Raw genomic sequence first — 20468 nt, 5'->3', positions numbered from 1 at the left:
CCTGGTTTAGTGCTTGTTTAGACCCGGTTTAGTGCTTGTTTAGACCCGGTTTAGTGCTTGTATAGACCCGGTTTAGTGCTTGGTTAGACCCGGTTTAGTGCTTGTATAGACCCGGTTTAGTGCTTGTATAGACCCGGTTTAGTGCTTGTTTAGTCCTGGTTTAGTGCTTGTTTAGACCCGGTTTAGTGCTTGTTTAGACCCGATTTAGTGCTTGTATAGACCCGGTTTAGTGCTTATATAGACCCGGTTTAGTGCTTGTATAGACCCGGTTTAGTGCTTGTATAGACCCGGTTTAGTGCTTGTTTAGTCCTGGTTTAGTGCTTGTTTAGACCCGGTTTAGTGCTTGTATAGACCCGGTTTAGTGCTTGTTTAGACCCGGTTTAGTGCTTATATAGACCCGGTTTAGTGCTTGTTTAGACCCGGTTTAGTGCTTGTTTAGTCCTGGTTTAGTGCTTGTTTAGACCCGGTTTAGTGCTTGTTTAGACCCGGTTTAGTGCTTGTATAGACCCGGTTTAGTGCTTGTTTAGACCCGGTTTAGTGCTTATATAGACCCGGTTTAGTGCTTGTTTAGACCCGGTTTAGTGCTTGTTTAGACCCGGTTTAGTGCTTGTATAGACCCTGTTTAGTGCTTGTTTAGTCCTGGTTTAGTGCTTGTTTAGACCCGGTTTAGTGCTTGTTTAGACCCGGTTTAGTGCTTGTATAGACCCGGTTTAGTGCTTGTTTAGACCCGGTTTAGTGCTTATATAGACCCGGTTTAGTGCTTGTATAGACCCGGTTTAGTGCTTGTATAGACCCGGTTTAGTGCTTGTTTAGTCCTGGTTTAGTGCTTGTTTAGACCCGGTTTAGTGCTTGTTTAGACCCGGTTTAGTGCTTGTATAGACCTGGTTTAGTGCTTGTATAGACCCGGTTTAGTGCTTGTTTAGACCCGGTTTAGTGCTTATATAGACCCGGTTTAGTGCTTGTATAGACCCGGTTTAGTGCTTGTTTAGTCCTGGTTTAGTGCTTGTTTAGACCCGGTTTAGTGCTTGTTTAGACCCGGTTTAGTGCTTGTTTAGACCCGATTTAGTGCTTGTATAGACCCGGTTTAGTGCTTATATAGACCCGGTTTAGTGCTTGTATAGACCCGGTTTAGTGCTTGTTTAGTCCTGGTTTAGTGCTTGTTTAGACCCGGTTTAGTGCTTGTATAGACCCGGTTTAGTGCTTGTTTAGACCCGGTTTAGTGCTTATATAGACCCGGTTTAGTGCTTGTTTAGACCCGGTTTAGTGCTTGTTTAGACCCGGTTTAGTGCTTGTATAGACCCGGTTTAGTGCTTGTTTAGACCCGGTTTAGTGCTTATATAGACCCGGTTTAGTGCTTGTTTAGACCCGGTTTAGTGCTTGTTTAGACCCGGTTTAGTGCTTGTATAGACCCGGTTTAGTGCTTGTTTAGACCCGGTTTAGTGCTTGTATAGACCCGGTTTAGTGCTTGTTTAGACCCGGTTTAGTGCTTATATAGACCCGGTTTAGTGCTTGTTTAGACCCGGTTTAGTGCTTGTTTAGACCCGGTTTAGTGCTTGTATAGACCCGGTTTAGTGCTTGTTTAGACCCGGTTTAGTGCTTATATAGACCCGGTTTAGTGCTTGTTTAGACCCGGTTTAGTGCTTGTTTAGTCCTGGTTTAGTGCTTGTTTAGACCCGGTTTAGTGCTTGTATAGACCCGGTTTAGTGCTTGTATAGACCCGGTTTAGTGCTTGTATAGACCCGGTTTAGTGCTTGTTTAGACCCGGTTTAGTGCTTGTATAGACCCGGTTTAGTGCTTGTTTAGACCCGGTTTAGTGCTTATATAGACCCGGTTTAGTGCTTGTTTAGACCCGGTTTAGTGCTTGTTTAGTCCTGGTTTAGTGCTTGTTTAGACCCGGTTTAGTGCTTATATAGACCCGGTTTAGTGCTTGTATAGACCCGGTTTAGTGCTTGTATAGACCCGGTTTAGTGCTTGTTTAGTCCTGGTTTAGTGCTTGTTTAGACCCGGTTTAGTGCTTATATAGACCCGGTTTAGTGCTTGTATAGACCCGGTTTAGTGCTTGTATAGACCCGGTTTAGTGCTTGTTTAGACCCGGTTTAGTGCTTGTATAGACCCGGTTTAGTGCTTATATAGACCCGGTTTAGTGCTTGTATAGACCCGGTTTAGTGCTTGTATAGACCCGGTTTAGTGCTTGTTTAGTCCTGGTTTAGTGCTTGTTTAGACCCGGTTTAGTGCTTATATAGACCCGGTTTAGTGCTTGTATAGACCCGGTTTAGTGCTTGTATAGACCCGGTTTAGTGCTTGTTTAGACCCGGTTTAGTGCTTGTATAGACCCGGTTTAGTGCTTGTATAGACCCGGTTTAGTGCTTGTATAGACCCGGTTTAGTGCTTGTTTAGACCCGGTTTAGTGCTTGTATAGACCCGGTTTAGTGCTTGTATAGACCCGGTTTAGTGCTTGTTTAGTCCTGGTTTTGAGGGCTGTTCCCAGTGTGATGTAATCAGGATCTATCAGAGCTTCAAGTCTCAAAAACAGTGACAAATTGCAGAGAAAAGCCCGGCTCCTTATGCCAGCCCTGGACACTCTTCTCACTGCACTTCACCCGGGGTCATTCCGGGTCAAAAGGAGACCACTGAAAACCCACTGGCTTCAAAAAGGGTCAAATCATTAGAAAATATGTGTCAAAAATATCTAAAAATTATGATAATGGGAGCAAATGTATTTATCTGGACACGAGTTCCGAGGTTTGGTTATTTAATTCTTTTAATTTCATTTGAAACAGCGTGTTCACGAGTGACTGAGCCTATCCCAGTGACTTTGGGCCTTAGGCGGGGGCTTTAGTCCTGGTTTCACTCTGGTGGACTCCTGGAAGTTTGTATCTGGTTTAGTCCAGATTTAGTCCCGCTTTAGTCCCGCTTTAGTCCCGATTTAGTCCCGATTTAGTCCCGATTTAGTCCCGGATTAATCCCGGATTAGTCTCGGTTTAGTCTCGGTTTAGTCTCGGTATAGTCTTTGTGAAGTACGAGACATTTGCAGTGTAAATTTTTCTAATAAACACAATCTTAATGGTCTAAATCTGAGTGAGCTGCGTCTGTGACCTCACGAACAGTGAGACACGGTCAGTGTCTCCGTGGCGTCTGTGACCTCACGAACAGTGAGACACGGTCAGTGTCTCCGTGGCGTCTGTGACCTCACGAACAGTGAGACACGGTCAGTGTCTCCGTGGCGTCTGTGACCTCATTAACAGTGAGACACGGTCAGTGTCTCCGTGGCGTCTGTGACCTCATTAACAGTGAGACACGGTCAGTGTCTCCGTGGCGTCTGTGACCTCATTAACAGTGAGACACGGTCAGTGTCTCCGTGGCGTCTGTGACCTCATTAACAGACAGATGCCAAACCGACGCATCGTCCCACTGACAGCTCTGGCCTTTGAAGAAAAGAGAAGATTCTGCCCAAAAGTCATAAACAGACAGAATGTGGCACATTCTCCGTGAACACAATCGAGATGAAATCAATCATATTTACAGCCTTAAGGCCTGAAACATAAACACTTATTTTGACCGCAACAAACGGTCATTTCTGCTGTTTTTATCTCTATATATAATACAAACTAATATATGACGGTGTTTTGTGTAGTGCTGTCCCACCTTCAAGGCACTCAAAGGTCATGGGTTAACTTTCAGTGTATTTGGGTCAGAGACTTGGGACATGACTTGGCCTTGCCAGACCTCGACTTGGGACATGACTTGGCCTTGCCAGACCTCGACTTGGGACATGACTTGGACTTGCCAGACCTCGACTTGGGACATGACTTGGACTTTCCAGACCTCGACTTGGGACATGATTAACTATCGTTTCCTGTGAGAGTCTTGTAGCTTTGATCTGTTGCTGCAGTGTTTCATCTGAAGCGTCGGCGGCTGTGGGAGGAACAGAGGAAGAGGTCTCTCCGTTCCCATCTTTGATCCAACTCTTTTAAACTTCACTCATTCATACGACGCTGAAAACCAAACCCGGAGAGAGAGGCGTCGTGCAACAGCTTTAAAGGTGCACTACGGAACATTTCTAGAGGGACGGCCTCCTGCTTTCCTCCGAGCTGCTGTAGCTTTGCCAAGACTCTTTCATATCGCAGCATCTTGAGTGTTTCAATTACCACCAAACACTCCCGCTTGCCTCTCCGCAGATCTGACCTGTAACGTCGCAGACAAAGCGATAGCATCTGTACGGTTGGATCCTGGTTCGGGCCCATGTTTAGTCCAGATGCGGGCTCGGTTTGGTCCCGTTCTTGTCCCAGTTTAGTCCGGGTCTAGTTTAGGACGAGTTCCGGGTTTAGTCGCGATTTGTTTGCGTGCGAGTGACCCGGTTTAGTCCCAGTTTAGTCCCGGTTTAGTCCCGGTTTGGTCCCGGTTTGGTCCCGGTTTGGTCCCGGTTTGGTCTGGTTTAGAGCGGCTCCGGTCTCACGCAAATCCATTTAACCGCAGATTATTATTTACCACTAACGCTGTACACAAAACCAGGAAAGAGGACGTCAATCATGCTCTAGTTCTCCAAACAATCTTCATTTTCATATTTTAAGCTCATTCTGAGATCATAGACGAGTGGGCGAGGTTGTTTTCATATGCAAATGAGGAGACAATAAAAGCAGTCTTTAAGAAAAACGGCGTAAAAAAAGATTCATAGAGAGTTCGGGGACGGCCTCTTGTCCCGTCGGTCTCGGGGGAGGGGGGTATGTGATAGTGTGTGTGTGTGTGTGGGGGGGGACAGTGGGTCTTTGTGGTCCCGGGACAAAGACCGGCTCTGAGGATCTGGACCGGGGACTCAGACCGGGCCACAGACCGGGTTAGACCTCTGAAGGACCAACATGAACCAGAGGAGTGGATTAAAGCTGCTACTGCTGCTGCTGCTGGGAACTGTCCAAACAGGTGAGCGCAACCAGGGCTAAACCAGGGCTAAACCAGGGATAAACCAGGGCTAAACCAGGGCTAAACCAGGGCTAAACCAGGGCTAAACCAGGACCAAACCAGGGCTAAACCAGGACTAAACCAGGATTAAAGCAGGACCAAACCAGGATTAAACCAGGGCTAAACCAGGGCTAAACCAGGGCTAAACCAGGACTAAACCAGGACTAAACCAGGACTAAACCAGGGCTAAACCAGGGCTAAACCAGGTCTAAAGCAGGACCAAACCAGGATTAAACCAGGGCTAAACCAGGGCTAAACCAGGGCTAAACCAGGACTAAACCAGGACCAAACCAGGATTAAACCAGGGCTAAACCAGGGCTAAACCAGGGCTAAACCAGGACTAAACCAGGACTAAACCAGGACTAAACCAGGGCTAAACCAGGACTAAACCAGGGCTAAAGCAGGACTAAACCAGGGCTAAACCAGGGCTAAACCAGGGCTAAACCAGGATTAAACCAGGGCTAAACCAGGACTAAACCAGGACTAAAGCAGGACTAAAACAGGACCAAACCAGGGCTAAACCAGGACTAAACCAGGATTAAACCAGGGCTAAACCAGGATTAAACCAGGATTAAACCAGGATTAAACCAGGGCTAAACCAGGACCAAACCAGGATTAAACCAGGGCTAAACCAGGGCTAAACCAGGACTAAACCAGGACTAAACCAGGACTAAACCAGGGCTAAACCAGGACTAAACCAGGGCTAAACCAGGACTAAACCAGGGCTAAAGCAGGACTAAACCAGGGCTAAACCAGGGCTAAACCAGGGCTAAACCAGGATTAAACCAGGGCTAAACCAGGACTAAACCAGGACTAAAGCAGGACTAAAACAGGACTAAACCAGGACTAAACCAGGACTAAAGCAGGACTAAAACAGGACTAAACCAGGACTAAACCAGGGCTAAACCAGGACTGAACCAGGACTAAACCAGGGCTAAACCAGGACTAAACCAGGATTTAACCAGGATTTAACCAGGATTTAACCAGGACTAAAGCAGGATTAAAGCAGGGATAAACAAAGACCTAACCAGGAATAAACCAGGACATATCATATCGGGCTAAAGCGGTCAAACCCGTCCACACAGGCGAGTGCAGCAGGTGGAATAAGCCAGGACTAAACAAGGACTTTAATACAGAGACTCAACCTGGACTAAACCAGGACCCGCTTCACCCAAACTAAATGAGGAGTCAAAAGGGACAAAAACAGTGGTGAACAGGGACTAAAACAACCTGTAAACCAGCCAAATGTGTGAGGTTTCCAGAATGTCGTTGTGACACTTGACTCAGGACTCGAAAGTGTAACTTGTCAAGTGTTTTTTGTCAGAGACATTTTAAATCCTGGTTTTACTCTGTTCAGACTTTAGTGATTTTTTCCAGTTTTGTTGTTGTTTTAGCAATTATGTAATTTTATGTAAAAAACTATATATTTATACATGAAAACTGAACTTTTTCATGTGAAAATTGAACATATTTGGAAAGTATAAATGTTAAGAACCAGGTTTAAATGCTTAATTTTGCTGACATATTAGAGTCACAACACTGGGGATGCTGGATAATTAAAATGTACATATTGTTTGGAGAAACTTTAATAAATAAGGCTCGGAATTATATGTGAACAAATCCTTCTGTACAATCCGTCCACTGAAAAATGCCTTTTGAGAAAACAGCCTCAGAATTCACATTGTCCCACATACAGTAAATCTATGGATGCGAGTTGATAAAAAGAAACAATAAAACATCTTTAAGTGCAGATTGGATTGTATAGTTTGACTGCTGTGTCTCACCTTGAAAGCTTCAATCTTTTTCGTCTCTTCAGGTTTGGGTCTGCGCTGTTACAAATGCTCTGACTACACCGGCCGCTGCCAGAACGTCCAGGAGTGCACCTACGAAGACTCCTGCATCTCCATCAGCGAAAGAGGTCCTCCAGAAACACTCCAGAGGCTTTAGGAGCAAAGTCCGACCTCTGCACGGGCTTCAGCTACCGTATTTTCCGGACTATAAGTCGCACCGGAGTATAAGTCACAGCCAAAAAATGCATAATAGAGAAGAAAAAAACATATATAAGTCGCACTGGAGTATGAAATGCGGTTGCAAGTGTGAAAATAACATAATATCACGTATAAATATAAGTATGAAGTATAAGTCGCACCCTGGCCAAAACTCTGAAGAAAGGTGCGACTTATAGTCCGGAAAATACGGTAATTATTAAGCGTTGTATCGTTTCGAGCACTAGATGAGGTTTTGGACACTTTGCATCAGAACTGGATTGGATGTTTAGGGACGTCACCCGGCTTCACCTTTGTGTCTGACAAAGCTGTGCTAGGGGCCAAAAAAATCAAAGTACCGTATTTTCTGGACTATAAGTCGCACCTTTTTTCATAGTTTTGGCCGTGGTGCGACTTATACTCCAGAGCAACTTATATGTGATAGTTATTTTCACACTGACAACCACAAGAGGGCGCTCTAGGCTCTAAGCGACGCAGAAGAAGAATCTGCTCTTCTTCTTCCTCTGGAGTTTGTGGAGTTGTTTAGAAGTGACACAGAGGAAGAAGAATTCAATGGATTTAGTGATTTGGGGTAAAACTGATGCTTTGCTAAACTTGTTAGCATGTTCTTTATGCTATAGTTATCTGAATAACTGTTCATATGTTACGTTAACATACCAGACACTTACCACAGTTCTGTCTGTGCCTCATGTAGCTGAAGGTGTTAGCGTTAGCATACGTCATGTAGCTGAAGGTGTTAGCGTTAGCATAAGTCATGTAGCTGAAGGTGTTAGCGTTAGCATACGTCATGTAGCGGAAGGTGTTAGCGTTAGCATACGTCATGTAGCTGAAGGTGTTAGCGTTAGTATACGTCATGTAGCTGAAGGTGTTAGCGTTAGCATACGTCATGTAGCTGAAGGTGTTAGCGTTAGCATACGTCATGTAGCTGAAGGTGTTAGCGTTAGCATACGTCATGTAGCTGAAGGTGTTAGCGTTAGCATACGTCATGTAGCTGAAGGTGTTAGCGTTAGCATACGTCATGTAGCTGAAGGTGTTAGCGTTAGCATACGTCATGTAGCTGAAGGTGTTAGCGTTAGCATACGTACACCTATTCACCATGTTCTCTCATCTGTTGTTATTTTAAACTGCATTTCCAGATGAAATGTCTGTTCTTGGTCTTGAATGTTATCAAATCAATTTCCCCCGAAATACGACTTATATATGTATTTTTCTTCTCTATGATGCATTTTTTGGATGGTGCGACTTATACTCTGGAAAACACGGTATGTGAAAACTCGTGATGTTCCAAAGGATTTGTGAGAGCTAGAAATGCGTTAGAAAAGTTTAAATACCTACTTCCTTAATTCACAGTTTGAAAGGGAAATCAAATTAAACTGTAGTTGGATAAGTATAAGTATACAAGTATAAATATAAGTATAAGTCGCACCCCGGCCAAAACTATGAAAAAGGGTGCGACTTGTAGTCTGGAAAATACGGCAGTAGTAGAATGTAACAAAGTAAAAAAGTAAAACAATGAGACTCGAGCGAACAAAACGATACTCAAAATTCCCCACATTTAACGCTTTAATACTCTTCAATCTGTACGTTAAATACATCATGTGCGGTTTAGACTTCACTTTAGTGTTTAATCTGCTCTTGTGACTGTGCATTTACCTCGTCGGCCTCTCTGAAGGCGGTAACCTTTGTGTGACCTTTGTGTGACCTTTGTTATCCGTCTGCGCAGGCGGGAAAACCATCCGTCAGTGCCTGCGCTACACCGACTGCGACAACTCTCGGCTGCAGCAGATGTTCCCGTCCATCAGCGGCATCACGTATCGCTGCTGCAGCTCCAACCTCTGCAACTCGGGCTCCGCCTCCACCGCCGCCGGCTCCGCCTCTGTGCTCACCGCCGCCGCCGCCGCCGTCGTCGCCTGGACAACATGGCTCTAGACGGGCTCATTCGGTGTTTAAAGGAGACGTATTGTGCTTTTTTGTGGAGGGAGAGTACTTTGTGTACAAATTTAACATGTGTCATCAGGATTATACATTTTGTTCATTTTAAACTGTAATATTGATTTGAAAAAAAAAAATGGCTCAATAAAAGTTCAAAATTCTTCATAGTGACAATTTTTTTTACCATAACATGATTTTATTTACTTTGTTGAAAAATGTGACATCAGTTGGCGTTTTCAATCTTTTAAATAGGTGCTAAAGAGTGGGCGGGGATAGGTGGTGGGTGAGATTAGAAATGTTTCGAGCGCTCAAATCTGAAGTGTAAAATTACAATCAATCAAAACACAACTGCTTTACAAGATAACAATGTGAAAAAGCTTATTAAAGTCCATTTTACTTCATCTTTCCCCTTTAAAAGGTCTCATAAGCGCATAATACCAAATATACTGATACTGTCTGAGGTATTAAAGAGTATCGCTTCACATGCAAATATATCAATACTTACAAATAAACACGTTGGTGCATTGTTCATTTTCTCTTAACGTTCATCTTCAAGGAACAGCTTTTCTCAGTCGATCCAAGTAAAACTCCACAGCCAACCCTTTAAACCTAGACTAGTCCCATTTTAGACCTGGTTTAGAGCTGGTTTAGAGCTGGTTTAGAGCTGGTTTAGAGCTGGTTTAGAGCTGGTTTAGAGCTGGTTTAGAGCTGGTTTAGAGCTGGTTTAAACCTGGTTTAGACCTGGTTTAGACCTGGTTTAGACCTGGTTTAGACCTGGTTTAGACCTGGCGGTACGACCAGGGCCAAACGTTTTCTCAGGTGGTTCTTGGTGTGAAAAGTCTGGGAACCGCTAATGTTATATAAATAAGATAAGATAAGATAAGATAAGATAAGATATTCCTTTATTGTCCCACATGGGGAAATTTCATTGGTGCAACGCAGGTAGATACAGAGGTAGATACAGAAGAACAGATCACTTATAGGAAGTCTGAAAAACACTTTCAGTAGAAGATCTCCTATAAATAAATAAAAAACTCCCATAGACAAATAAATAATGTATATAATGGAGTAGATTTAGTTTCATTTCCACACGTTTAAGTACAATACATATAATCCAGAATGTGCTCCTCTGTGTTTTTAAATCTCTTTTGGATCATTTAGCGCACAATTTACACATTTAACTATATTCAATTCCACTGGAAGTTATGCGCCCTCTGCTGGCACTTTCTGTGTACTTCATCTGATTCTTTGACTCGTCTCACGTATATTATTTATATTATTATTATTATACAAAATAAATAAAATCAGGCCTTCTTTTATTGGTAGCTCGCCATTTATCAAAACGGCGAGCTACCACCGTGACATAAGAACTGGCATTTACTGTACACGCGCCACAAAAAGTATGTTATTTTTTTACAAATGTTTTACTAATTTGTAGTCGGTGTTGAGATTTTGAGCTGGATTATTATTTTATTTGCTTGTAACATTGTACCAGGAGATCGGGCCGGGCGAAATGGCAAAAAAAGAAGGAAAAATCAAAATAAAGAAAATAACGTGACTATTCCTATTCATTTTTTTCCTAACCAAACAGTAAATCAACAAACCTAGCTTTCAAAATCTTTACAAACCTTTACAAACTGCTGTATTTCCCTTCTTTTCAGCATATTTCGGTCGTTAACGCGTGTAAAATGTGCACCGAGACCTGAATCCTGATTTTACAACTTCACAAATCCCAGTACTTGCCAGAAATATTCTAAAATCGTGCAGCCCTGAAAAACACCACAGACATTTCCGCCTTTTCATTCGACACAAACAAAGTCAAATGTCTGAACTCTGCTCCGAAACCTTTACCGACAATTTCATAAATAAAGATTGACAATTTCAAACTTCCTTCATTAACAAAACGGGAGTTATATTTTCTTGTTTTTACGTTTAAATCATCATATTCAGACCAGTATATTGTACATCCTCCACGTGCTAATATTGACATTTTAGCATTTGTTACGCCACCGGTTCAAACAGCATTAAAAGGCCACTCGAACGTTCTCTTATAAAATATTTAATATAGATAATACATAAATAACAGGCAAATGGCAGTAAAAGTCAATGGCTGGTGGTTGAAAAGTCACTGTGCCGTTATGCTTTTACATTTAGACATCAACGACAAAATGAATAAGACTTTGTGCTTTGGAAAGTTTAACTATTAGACACAAAGAGGCGCTAAATGCGAGTCGAAACCCGCCAATCATTTTAAATAGTAAAGACAAAAACAGTTTCACAAGGGAATGAAGAGCTTATTAAGCTTATTAGGTTTGTTATGGCCCAGACTGGTCATTATTCATGGTTTAGACTTGTTTTTTGCTGGTTTACGTCTTGGTTTAGATGGAATAGTCTTTGCTCATTTAGTTCTGGTTTAGTCCTGTTTATTTTCAATTTAGGGCGCTCTAGGCTCTAGGCGACGCAGAAGAAGAATCTGCACTTCCTCTACCTCTGGAGTTTGTGGAGTTGTTTAGAAGTGACACAGAGGAAGAAGAATTCAATGGATTTAGTGATTTGGGGTAAAACTGATGCTTTGCTAAACTTGTTAGCATGTTCTTTATGCTATAGTTATCTGAATAACTGTTCATATGTTACGTTAACATACCAGACACTTACCACAGTTCTGTTTGTGCCTCATGTAGCTGAAGGTGTTAGCGTTAGCATACGTCATGTAGCTGAAGGTGTTAGCGTTAGCATACGTCATGTAGCTGAAGGTGTTAGCGTTAGCATACGTCATGTAGCTGAAAGTGTTAGCGTTAGCATACGTCATGTAGCTGAAGGTGTTAGCGTTAGCATACGTCATGTAGCTGAAGGTGTTAGCGTTAGTATACGTCATGTAGCTGAAGGTGTTAGCGTTAGCATACGTCATGTAGCTGAAGGTGTTAGCGTTAGCATACGTCATGTAGCTGAAGGTGTTAGCGTTAGCATACGTCATGTAGCTGAAGGTGTTAGCGTTAGCATACGTCATGTAGCTGAAGGTGTTAGCGTTAGCATACGTCATGTAGCTGAAGGTGTTAGCGTTAGTATACGTCATGTAGCTGAAGGTGTTAGCGTTAGCATACGTCATGTAGCTGAAGGTGTTAGCGTTAGCATACGTCATGTAGCTGAAGGTGTTAGCGTTAGCATACGTCATGTAGCTGAAGGTGTTAGCGTTAGCATACGTCATGTAGCTGAAGGTGTTAGCGTTAGCATACGTCATGTAGCTGAAGGTGTTAGCGTTAGCATACGTACACCTATTCACCATGTTCTCTCATCTGTTATTATTTCAAACTGCATTTCAAGATCAAATGTCTGGTCTTGGTCTTGGATTTTATCAAAAATTATTCCCCAAAAAATACCACTCATACTCCAGTGCGACTTATATACGTTTTTTCTTCTCTATTATGTATTTTTTGGCTGGTGCGACTTATAGTCCGGAAAATACGGTAGTCCTTTTGTTTCGATGTCGCGCTGGTTTGATCCCGCCTTGTCTGGTTTAACAGTCCTGGTTTAGTCCTTGGCATGTCATATTTAATTATTTTAATCTTTATTATTTCCGTTCTTCATCTTAATATAGTCCTGATTTGGTCCTGTTTATGTGCCATTGTCTTTTTGCAGTTGGTGTTTTCTTCCTTTAGTCTTCGTCCAGTATTTGTACCTGGTTTAGTCCGGGCTCCGTCGTAGTTTGGACCTGGTTTCGTCCCGTTTCAGTCGCTGATATCTCCGAGCGAGTCCTCTTCCATCTGCCGTCCGATCACCTCAAGCGTCACCGTCTTCTTCTGCCCCCTGCGCTCGCCACCGTTGGCGGCGGACGGCTCCCCCTGCTGGTGGTGGCGGCCCTTCAGAATGCCCTGTGTTGCTTCAGACTGCGTTTGTGCCGGCGGGTGGACCGAGGCGTACCACGGCTGGGCGCCCTCTCCCCCGCCTCGGCCTCTCCTGAAGCCGCCTCGTCCCGCTCGCACGAGACCCCAGCCCTGAGCGGAAAAGCACAACGGGGCTTATTTATGTGAGCGCAATGGTCGGCCGTTTTATTTTATTTTACATATTTTATTGGGTAAAAGGACATTTTTAAAGAAGCAGCGGACGGAGATCGGGGGCAATGAGTTCATGATGACGACGATGACGATGACGATGATAATGACGATGATAATGACGATGATAATGACGATGATGATGACGATGATAATGACGATGATAATGACGATGATAATGACGATGATGATGACGATGATAATGACGATGATGATGACGATGATAATGACGATGATAATGACGATGATGATGACGATGATGATGACGATGATAATGACGATGATAATGACGATGATAATGACGATGATGATGACGATGATAATGACGATGATAATGACGATGATGATGACGATGATAATGACGATGATGATGACGATGATAATGACGATGATAATGACGATGATAATGACGATGATAATGACGATGATGGGTGCCTTTACCTGTAGATGGGCATCGTTGCCGCTGTCCTGCACGCCTCTGGTCAGGTCCAGGTCTTTGGCGCTCAGCGAGGGCATGCGGATCGGCACCGTGTTCCCGAACTTGGAGTAGTCGACGCAGTAGCGGCCGTCCTCTTCTGTGATGATGGAGACGAAGCGGCGCCCCCACAGGATCTCATCGGGAGTGTAGGAGGTGCGCGCCTGCATCGTGATCCCTGTCGTCTCCACCACTCCTGCAACGCACACGGCAGACTGTGTCAGGGACCGTGTCAGGGACCGTGTCAGGGACCGTGTCAGGGTCAGGGACCCTGTCAGGGACCCTGTCAGGGACCGTGTCAGGGTCAGGGACCGTGTCAGGGACCGTGTTATGGTCAGGGACTGTGTCAGGGACCGTGTCAGGGTCAGGGACCGTGTCAGGGACCGTGTCAGGAACCGTGTCAGGAACCGTGTCAGGGTCAGGGACCGTGTCAGGGACCGTGTCAGGGTCAGGGACCGTGTCAGGGACCGTGTCAGGGTCAGGGACCGTGTCAGGGACCGTGTCAGGGACCGTGTCAGGGACTGTGTCAGGGTCAGGGACCCTGTCAGGGACCGTGTCAGGGACCGTGTCAGGGTCAGGGACCCTGTCAGGGACCCTGTCAGGGACCGTGTCAGGGACCGTGTCAGGGTCAGGGACCGTGTCAGGGACCGTGTCAGGGACCGTGTCAGGGACCGTGTCAGGGTCAGGGACCCTGTCAGGGACCGTGTCAGGGACCGTGTCAGGGTCAGGGACCCTGTCAGGGACCGTGTCAGGGACCGTGTCAGGGACCGTGTCAGGGACCGTGTCAGGGTCAGGGACCGTGTCAGGGACCGTGTTATGGTCAGGGACTGTGTCAGGGACCGTGTCAGGGTCAGGGACCGTGTCAGGGACCGTGTCAGGGTCAGGGACCCTGTCAGGGACCGTGTCAGGGTCAGGGACTGTGTCAGGGACTGTGTCAGGGACCGTGTCAGGGACCGTGTCAGGGTCAGGGACAGTTCCGTTTCTCGCTGCTAGGCTAAACATTTACTGAAATACAGACCGTTTTAAAGTGGTTATTTATGCAAAAATATACAATTAACCACGTGCACTTCTCATAAACGCTCGACACACAAGTTTGAATACGTTTTTTCATATTTTTGTGGATCTCGGGTCGCTTGTTTTGACCTGTTTTTCAAAGGCTTGGTCGCTTATTGCGCTCATCAACAGAAAAAAAAGGGGGGAAAAGAAGAGAAAACCCACAAAAAACATTCCATTTAGTCCAAAGTCTGTCAAATTTGTCCATTTTCAAATTAAGTCAGAATGTAATTTGTTCTCCATTTTACGAACGTCCTTTATGATGTCAGTCCGGTCCTTGATCGTGGGTGCATTTTGAGAGGGCCTTTTTCGCTGCCAGGAGGGCGCTCCAGGAGATGGCTACTGGTTGTATCCATGGCAGGAGTTCTGAGGCCCAACTACATAGTAACCCCGATTATTATTACTCCATTTTCCACACAAACAGATAAAAACAGCTCATAACACATTTCCATCCAAACCTCTGGGGCTAGTTTCAGCGTCCGACGGCGGCCTTTGCCCCCGCCCCGCCCCTTGTCTCCTCCCCTCGCCTTTACCTTCCAGTATGACGATGATCTCCAGGTCCTCGGTGGGCAGGCTGTGCTGGGACATCTCGTACAGGGGGCTGCCGCGGTCGATGGTGTGGCTGATGACCAGGGGAGACACCATGAAGATGCCGTTGGAGCGCAGCGGGTTCTCCACCTGGATGTCGAGCTGGCACACCGGGATCACCTCTCCCTCCGTCGTCACCGTGCGCCGGATCACCTGCGGGAGGGGGCGGGGATGTCGTCCTTTTAGGGTGAAACACAGTCGTGCCGTTTGGGCTACCGTCCCGCGTCCCGCACGTCTAACATCTGCCGACGTTTGATTCGACCTCGATAATGTCTTTGAATTCTCTTCATGTCCTCTCTCTCCTCTCCTTCTTTCCACTTCTGCTCCTTGTCTCTCTCTCTCCTCTGCCTTTCTTTCCATCTCATTTCCCCCCTCCTTCTTTCCTCCTCTTCTCTCTCTCTCTTTCCTCTCTCATTCTTTTTCCTCCTCTAGTTCATTTTCATTTCTTTACTCTTCCCTCGTTACCCCCTCAGCTCCACCGCTCCTCTACCTCCCTTACTATTCCTCTATCTTTCCCTCTGCACCTCACATCCTCTCTTCCCTTCTCTTCCTCTCCTCCTTTCCGTTTCCACTTCTGCTCCTTGTCTCCGTCTCATTTCCCCCTCTCCTTCTTTACTCCTCTTCTCTCCCTCTTTCCTCTTCTCGCTCTCTCTTCCTCTCTCCCGTCCTTATTCTTTTTCCTCCGCTCGTTCACTTTCCTTTCTTTCCTCCTCCCTCGTTCACCCATCAGCTCCACCGCTCCTCTTCCTCTGCTTTTCCTCTTCTTCATATTTTCCCTCTACACCACCCTCCCTCCCTCCCTTCTTCTCTTCCTCCCCCTCTCCTCTTTATCATCATTCTTTTTACTCATCCTTTCCTCTCTCCTTCCCTTTATCCCTCTCCTCTTCCATTTATTCATCCCTCTCTCCATCTCTCTCTTTCCCCTTCTCTTCTCTCTTATGCTCAAGAGATGTAATAACACACTTATATACTATATATATATATATATATATATATATATATATATATATATATATATATATATATATATATATATATATATATATATATATATATATATATATATATATATATATATATATATATATATATATATATATATATATATATATATATATATATATATATATATAATATAAGTGTGTTATTACATCAAGTCATGTCGGTCTGTCCCACCAAATCCCATGACCTGTCCCCCTTTTTGAGGTGGTCGCCCTCGTCCTGAACTCCACCTGTTGAACCCCATTCTCCCCGTTTACCTGCAGCTGAATGGTGGCCGAGATGATCATGCTCTTCCTCAGGTCCCCCAGTCGGAACATGAAGGTGGGCCGTCCGTTTCGGGGCGCGATCACGGCGTTCCGGGAGAAGATGAGCGTCTCGGCGCGGCGGTTGGCCTGCGCCGTCTTCATGAACACGCAGCCCAGCATCACGGCGTTTATGATGAGGCCCAGGATGTTCTGAATGATGAGGACCGTGATGGCCAGCGGACACTCCTCCGTCACCATGCGCCCGCCGAACCCGATTGTCACCTGAGGAGCGGATCGACGGGATTAACGAAGCTAGACACAACTGCAGGGGTGTTTATGACGAGGGAGCCCCGTTAAAACATGGATAAAACGCAAAAGATGTCAAAGGGGACGAAACGAGAGAGGGAGGACGGAGCGAGAGAGGGAGGACGGAGCGAGAGAGGGAGGACGGAGCGAGAGAGGGAGGACGGAACGAGAGAGGGAGGACGGAACGAGAGAGGGAGGACGGAGCGAGAGGGGGGACGGAGCGAGAAAGGGAGGACGGAGCGAGAGAGGGGACGGAGCGAAAGGGGGGACGGAGCGAGAGGAGACGGAGCAAGAGAGGAGACGGAGCGAGAGGGGAGACGAAGCGAGAGAGGGGACGGAGCGAGAGAGGAGACGAAGCGAGAGAGGGGACGGAGAAAGAGAGGAGACGAAGCGAGAGAGGAGACGGAGCGAGAGAGGAGACGAAGCGAGAGAGGGGACGGAGAAAGAGAGGAGACGAAGCGAGAGAGGAGACGGAGTGAGAGAGGAGACGAAGCGAGAGAGGAGACGAAGCGAGAGAGGGGACAGAGATGGCCGGAGCGAGAGGGGGGACAGAGAGGGGATGGAGCGAGAGGAGGGACGGAGCGAGAGGGGGGACAGAGAGGGGACGGAGCGAGAGGAGGGACGGAGCGAGAAGGGGGACAGAGAGGGCCGGAGCGAGAGGGGGGACAGAGGGCTGGAGCGAGAGGGGGGACAGAGGGCTGGAGCGAGAGGGGGGACAGAGCGAGAGAGGAGACGGAGCATGAGAGGGAACGGAGAGAGAGAGGAGACAGATGGGACGGAGAGAGAGGAAGAGGCGGGACGAAGCAAGGACAAAAAGACCAGCGATATTACAAACTCGGACCAGGCGCTCACCTGGACCTCAATGGAGAAGAGGAACGCTGAGGTGAAGGAGTGGATGGCGGTGACGCAGGGCACGGGGCCCGGCTCTCCGTTGGGGTCGCGAGGCTCCAGGTCGCCGTGAGCGAACGCCAGGAGCCACCAGACCATAGCGAAGAGCATCCAGGAGCAGAGGAACGCCGAGGTGAAGATCAGGAACGAGTGCTGCCATTTCAGGTCCACCATCGTCGTGAAGACGTCCTGCAAGAACCGGCCCTGAGAGCCACGAGGAGAGGACCATGAGGAGGTTTGTACATACCGTATTCTCCAGACTATAAGGCACACCTTATTTTATAGTTTTGGACCGTGTGTGTGTGTGTGTTTGTGTGTGTGGTACCTGCTCCCTGGTGTGTGTGTGTGTGTGTGGTACCTGCTCCCTGGTGTGTGTGGTACCTGCTCCCTGGTGTGTGTGGTACCTGCTCCCTGGTGTGTGTGGTACCTGCTTCCTGGTGCGTGTGTGGTACCTGCTCCCTGGTGCATGTGTGGTACCTGCTCCCTGGTGCATGTGTGGTACCTGCTCCCTGGTGCATGTGTGGTACCTGCTCCCTGGTGTGTGTGGTACCTGCTCCCTGGTGTGTGTGTGTGTGTGTGTGGTACCTGCTCCCTGGTGCGTGTGTGGTACCTGCTCCCTGGTGCGTGTGTGGTACCTGCTCCCTGGTGCGTGTGTGGTACCTGCTCCCTGGTGCGTGTGTGGTACCTGCTCCCTGGTGCGTGTGTGGTACCTGCTCCCTGGTGCGTATGTGGTACCTGCTCCCTGGTGTGTGTGGTACCTGCTCCCTGGTGCGTGTGTGGTACCTGCTCCCTGGTGCGTGTGTGGTACCTGCTCCCTGGTGCGTGTGTGGTACCTGCTCCCTGGTGTGTGTGGTACCTGCTCCCTGGTGTGTGTGGTACCTGCTCCCTGGTGCGTGTGTGGTACCTGCTCCCTGGTGCGTGTGTGGTACCTGCTCCCTGGTGCGTGTGTGGTACCTGCTCCCTGGTGCGTGTGTGGTACCTGCTCCCTGGTGTGTGTGGTACCTGCTCCCTGGTGTGTGTGGTACCTGCTCCCTGGTGTGTGTGGTACCTGCTCCCTGGTGCGTGTGTGGTACCTGCTCCCTGGTGCGTGTGTGGTACCTGCTCCCTGGTGCGTGTGGTACCTGCTCCCTGGTGTGTGTGGTACCTGCTCCCTGGTGTGTGTGGTACCTGCTCCCTGGTGTGTGTGGTACCTGCTGCCTGGTGCGTGTGTGGTACCTGCTCCCTGGTGTGTGTGGTACCTGCTCCCTGGTGTGTGTGGTACCTGCTCCCTGGTGTGTGTGGTACCTGCTCCCTGGTGCGTGTGTGGTACCTGCTCCCTGGTGCGTGTGTGGTACCTGCTCCCTGGTGCGTGTGTGGTACCTGCTCCCTGGTGTGTGTGGTACCTGCTCCCTGGTGTGTGTGGTACCTGCTCCCTGGTGTGTGTGGTACCTGCTCCCTGATGTTCTTGTGAGCCACGTTGCAGGATCCAGACTTGGTGATGAAGCGGGCTCTCTGTGCTCGGGTCCGGGTGCTCTTGGGCTGGTTCTGGTTCTCTGCCAGACGGGTCAAGAGGAACCCGTTGGGCAGCAGACCTTTACGGGCCAACATGCTCCACCTGCTGGACACAAAGAGGAACTACACCATTGAGTTTAGAGCAGTCTTAATTTCACCATTACCGTACTTTCCAGACTATAAGTATTTTTTCATAGTTTTGGCTGGGGTGCGACTTATACTTATATTTCTACTTATATACTTATACTCCGGAGCGACTTATATGTGATATTATATGTTATTTTCACACTTGCAACCGAATTTCATACTCCAGTGCGACTTATATATGTTTTTTTCTTCTCTTTTATGCATTTTATGGCTGGTGCGACTTATACTCCGGTGCGACTTATAGTCCGGAAAATACGGTAATCATGATTGTTGGCACTTTGTCCAAACAACCGTGAAATCCTTCATTTGCATTCACAAGTCCAGCTTTATTAAATCCAACCTTCTACAAAAAAAGCAATGATATTGATTTTTGTATTACTTCTTTCAAATACATTGTGACCTGAACAATCGTGATTATCGATTCTCCAAATCATCTCGACTTCCTTAAAATAACATTTATTAAATTCCGAGCCCAGACACTGCTCAAGCGCACAACATATTAACGACATCTTATTTACTATCAATGTAATTTGTTTATTTGACGTTAAATAATGAGCTCAGTGTTTGTGAAAATACAACATTTAACGGCTGTGTTTGATACGGGTCAGATCATGTGACCGCCTTATGTTTTAATAAATCATAAACTACAGAAGATTTGTGATGGAATGCAACAAACCTCGTTAAAAGTGATTTAGGCAAACTTATGTTTTTAGCGGCTGAAACGTGTGGACACTTTAGCCTCAATGTGACCATTTCAGAACCTGAATATGTCCCTTGTTTATTCTGCAATAATTTACTTATTCCAGAAGTATAACACTCTGGTTACCATGACTGTTCTGATGGTGTAAATCAATTGTAAATCTGACACTTTAGAATTAGTTCTGTTTCCCATGGCAACAATAAAGTATACCTTAACCATAACCTTAATCTTATCCTTTATTTTATCCTATATTTTATCCTTTATTTTATCCTTTATCTTATCCTTTATTTTATCCTTTATTTTATCCTTTATTTTATCCTAATTTTATCCTTTATTTTATCCTTATTTTATTCTTATCTTATCCTTTATCTTATCCTTTTATCCTTATTTTATCCTTATTTTATCCTTTATTTTATCCTTTATTCATCCTTATTTTATCCTTATTTTATCCTTTATTCTATCCTTAATCTTATCCTTAATCTAAACCCAAACCGAACAGATCAATGCAGGAGGGAAACACTACGGACAATTTATTTCCGTTCATTGATTGAATTAATAATTTACTAGAAAAAGGTTATTTTCGGTTTCATTTCTGTAAAGACCAAATAATCATAATTTATAGTGGTCAAA

At 46.1% G+C, this 20468-nt stretch overlaps 2 protein-coding genes across 2 annotated transcripts; one reads left to right on the top strand and one right to left on the bottom strand.

Annotated features, from left to right (window-relative positions):
- Positions 1-4763: 4763 nt before the first annotated feature.
- On the top strand, positions 4764-9057 carry cd59b (CD59 molecule (CD59 blood group) b). The gene is made up of 3 exons (XM_072435204.1): positions 4764-4917; positions 6773-6874; positions 8686-9057. Exons 1-3 carry the CDS (start codon positions 4857-4859, stop codon positions 8889-8891), a joined length of 369 nt encoding a protein of 122 aa, XP_072291305.1. The 5' UTR covers positions 4764-4856; the 3' UTR covers positions 8892-9057.
- A 3453-nt stretch (positions 9058-12510) lies between these two features.
- Positions 12511-19094, bottom strand: kcnj11l (potassium inwardly rectifying channel subfamily J member 11, like). The gene is made up of 6 exons (XM_072435697.1): positions 18929-19094; positions 17465-17704; positions 16319-16588; positions 15005-15212; positions 13385-13614; positions 12511-12886 (listed from the first exon to the last, which is right to left on the bottom strand). The coding sequence occupies exons 1-6, from the start codon at positions 19085-19087 to the stop codon at positions 12620-12622; spliced, it is 1374 nt and encodes a 457-aa protein (XP_072291798.1). The 5' UTR covers positions 19088-19094; the 3' UTR covers positions 12511-12619.
- Between the last annotated feature and the right edge of the window lie 1374 nt (positions 19095-20468).

The sequence above is a fragment of the Eucyclogobius newberryi genome, unplaced genomic scaffold (genome assembly GCF_026437365.1).
Source record: "Eucyclogobius newberryi isolate DKJ021-1_F unplaced genomic scaffold, fEucNew1.0.hap1 SCAF_7, whole genome shotgun sequence".
NCBI classification, from domain to species: Eukaryota; Metazoa; Chordata; class Actinopteri; order Gobiiformes; family Gobiidae; genus Eucyclogobius; species Eucyclogobius newberryi.
This window is presented reverse-complemented; position numbering and strand designations above follow the sequence as displayed.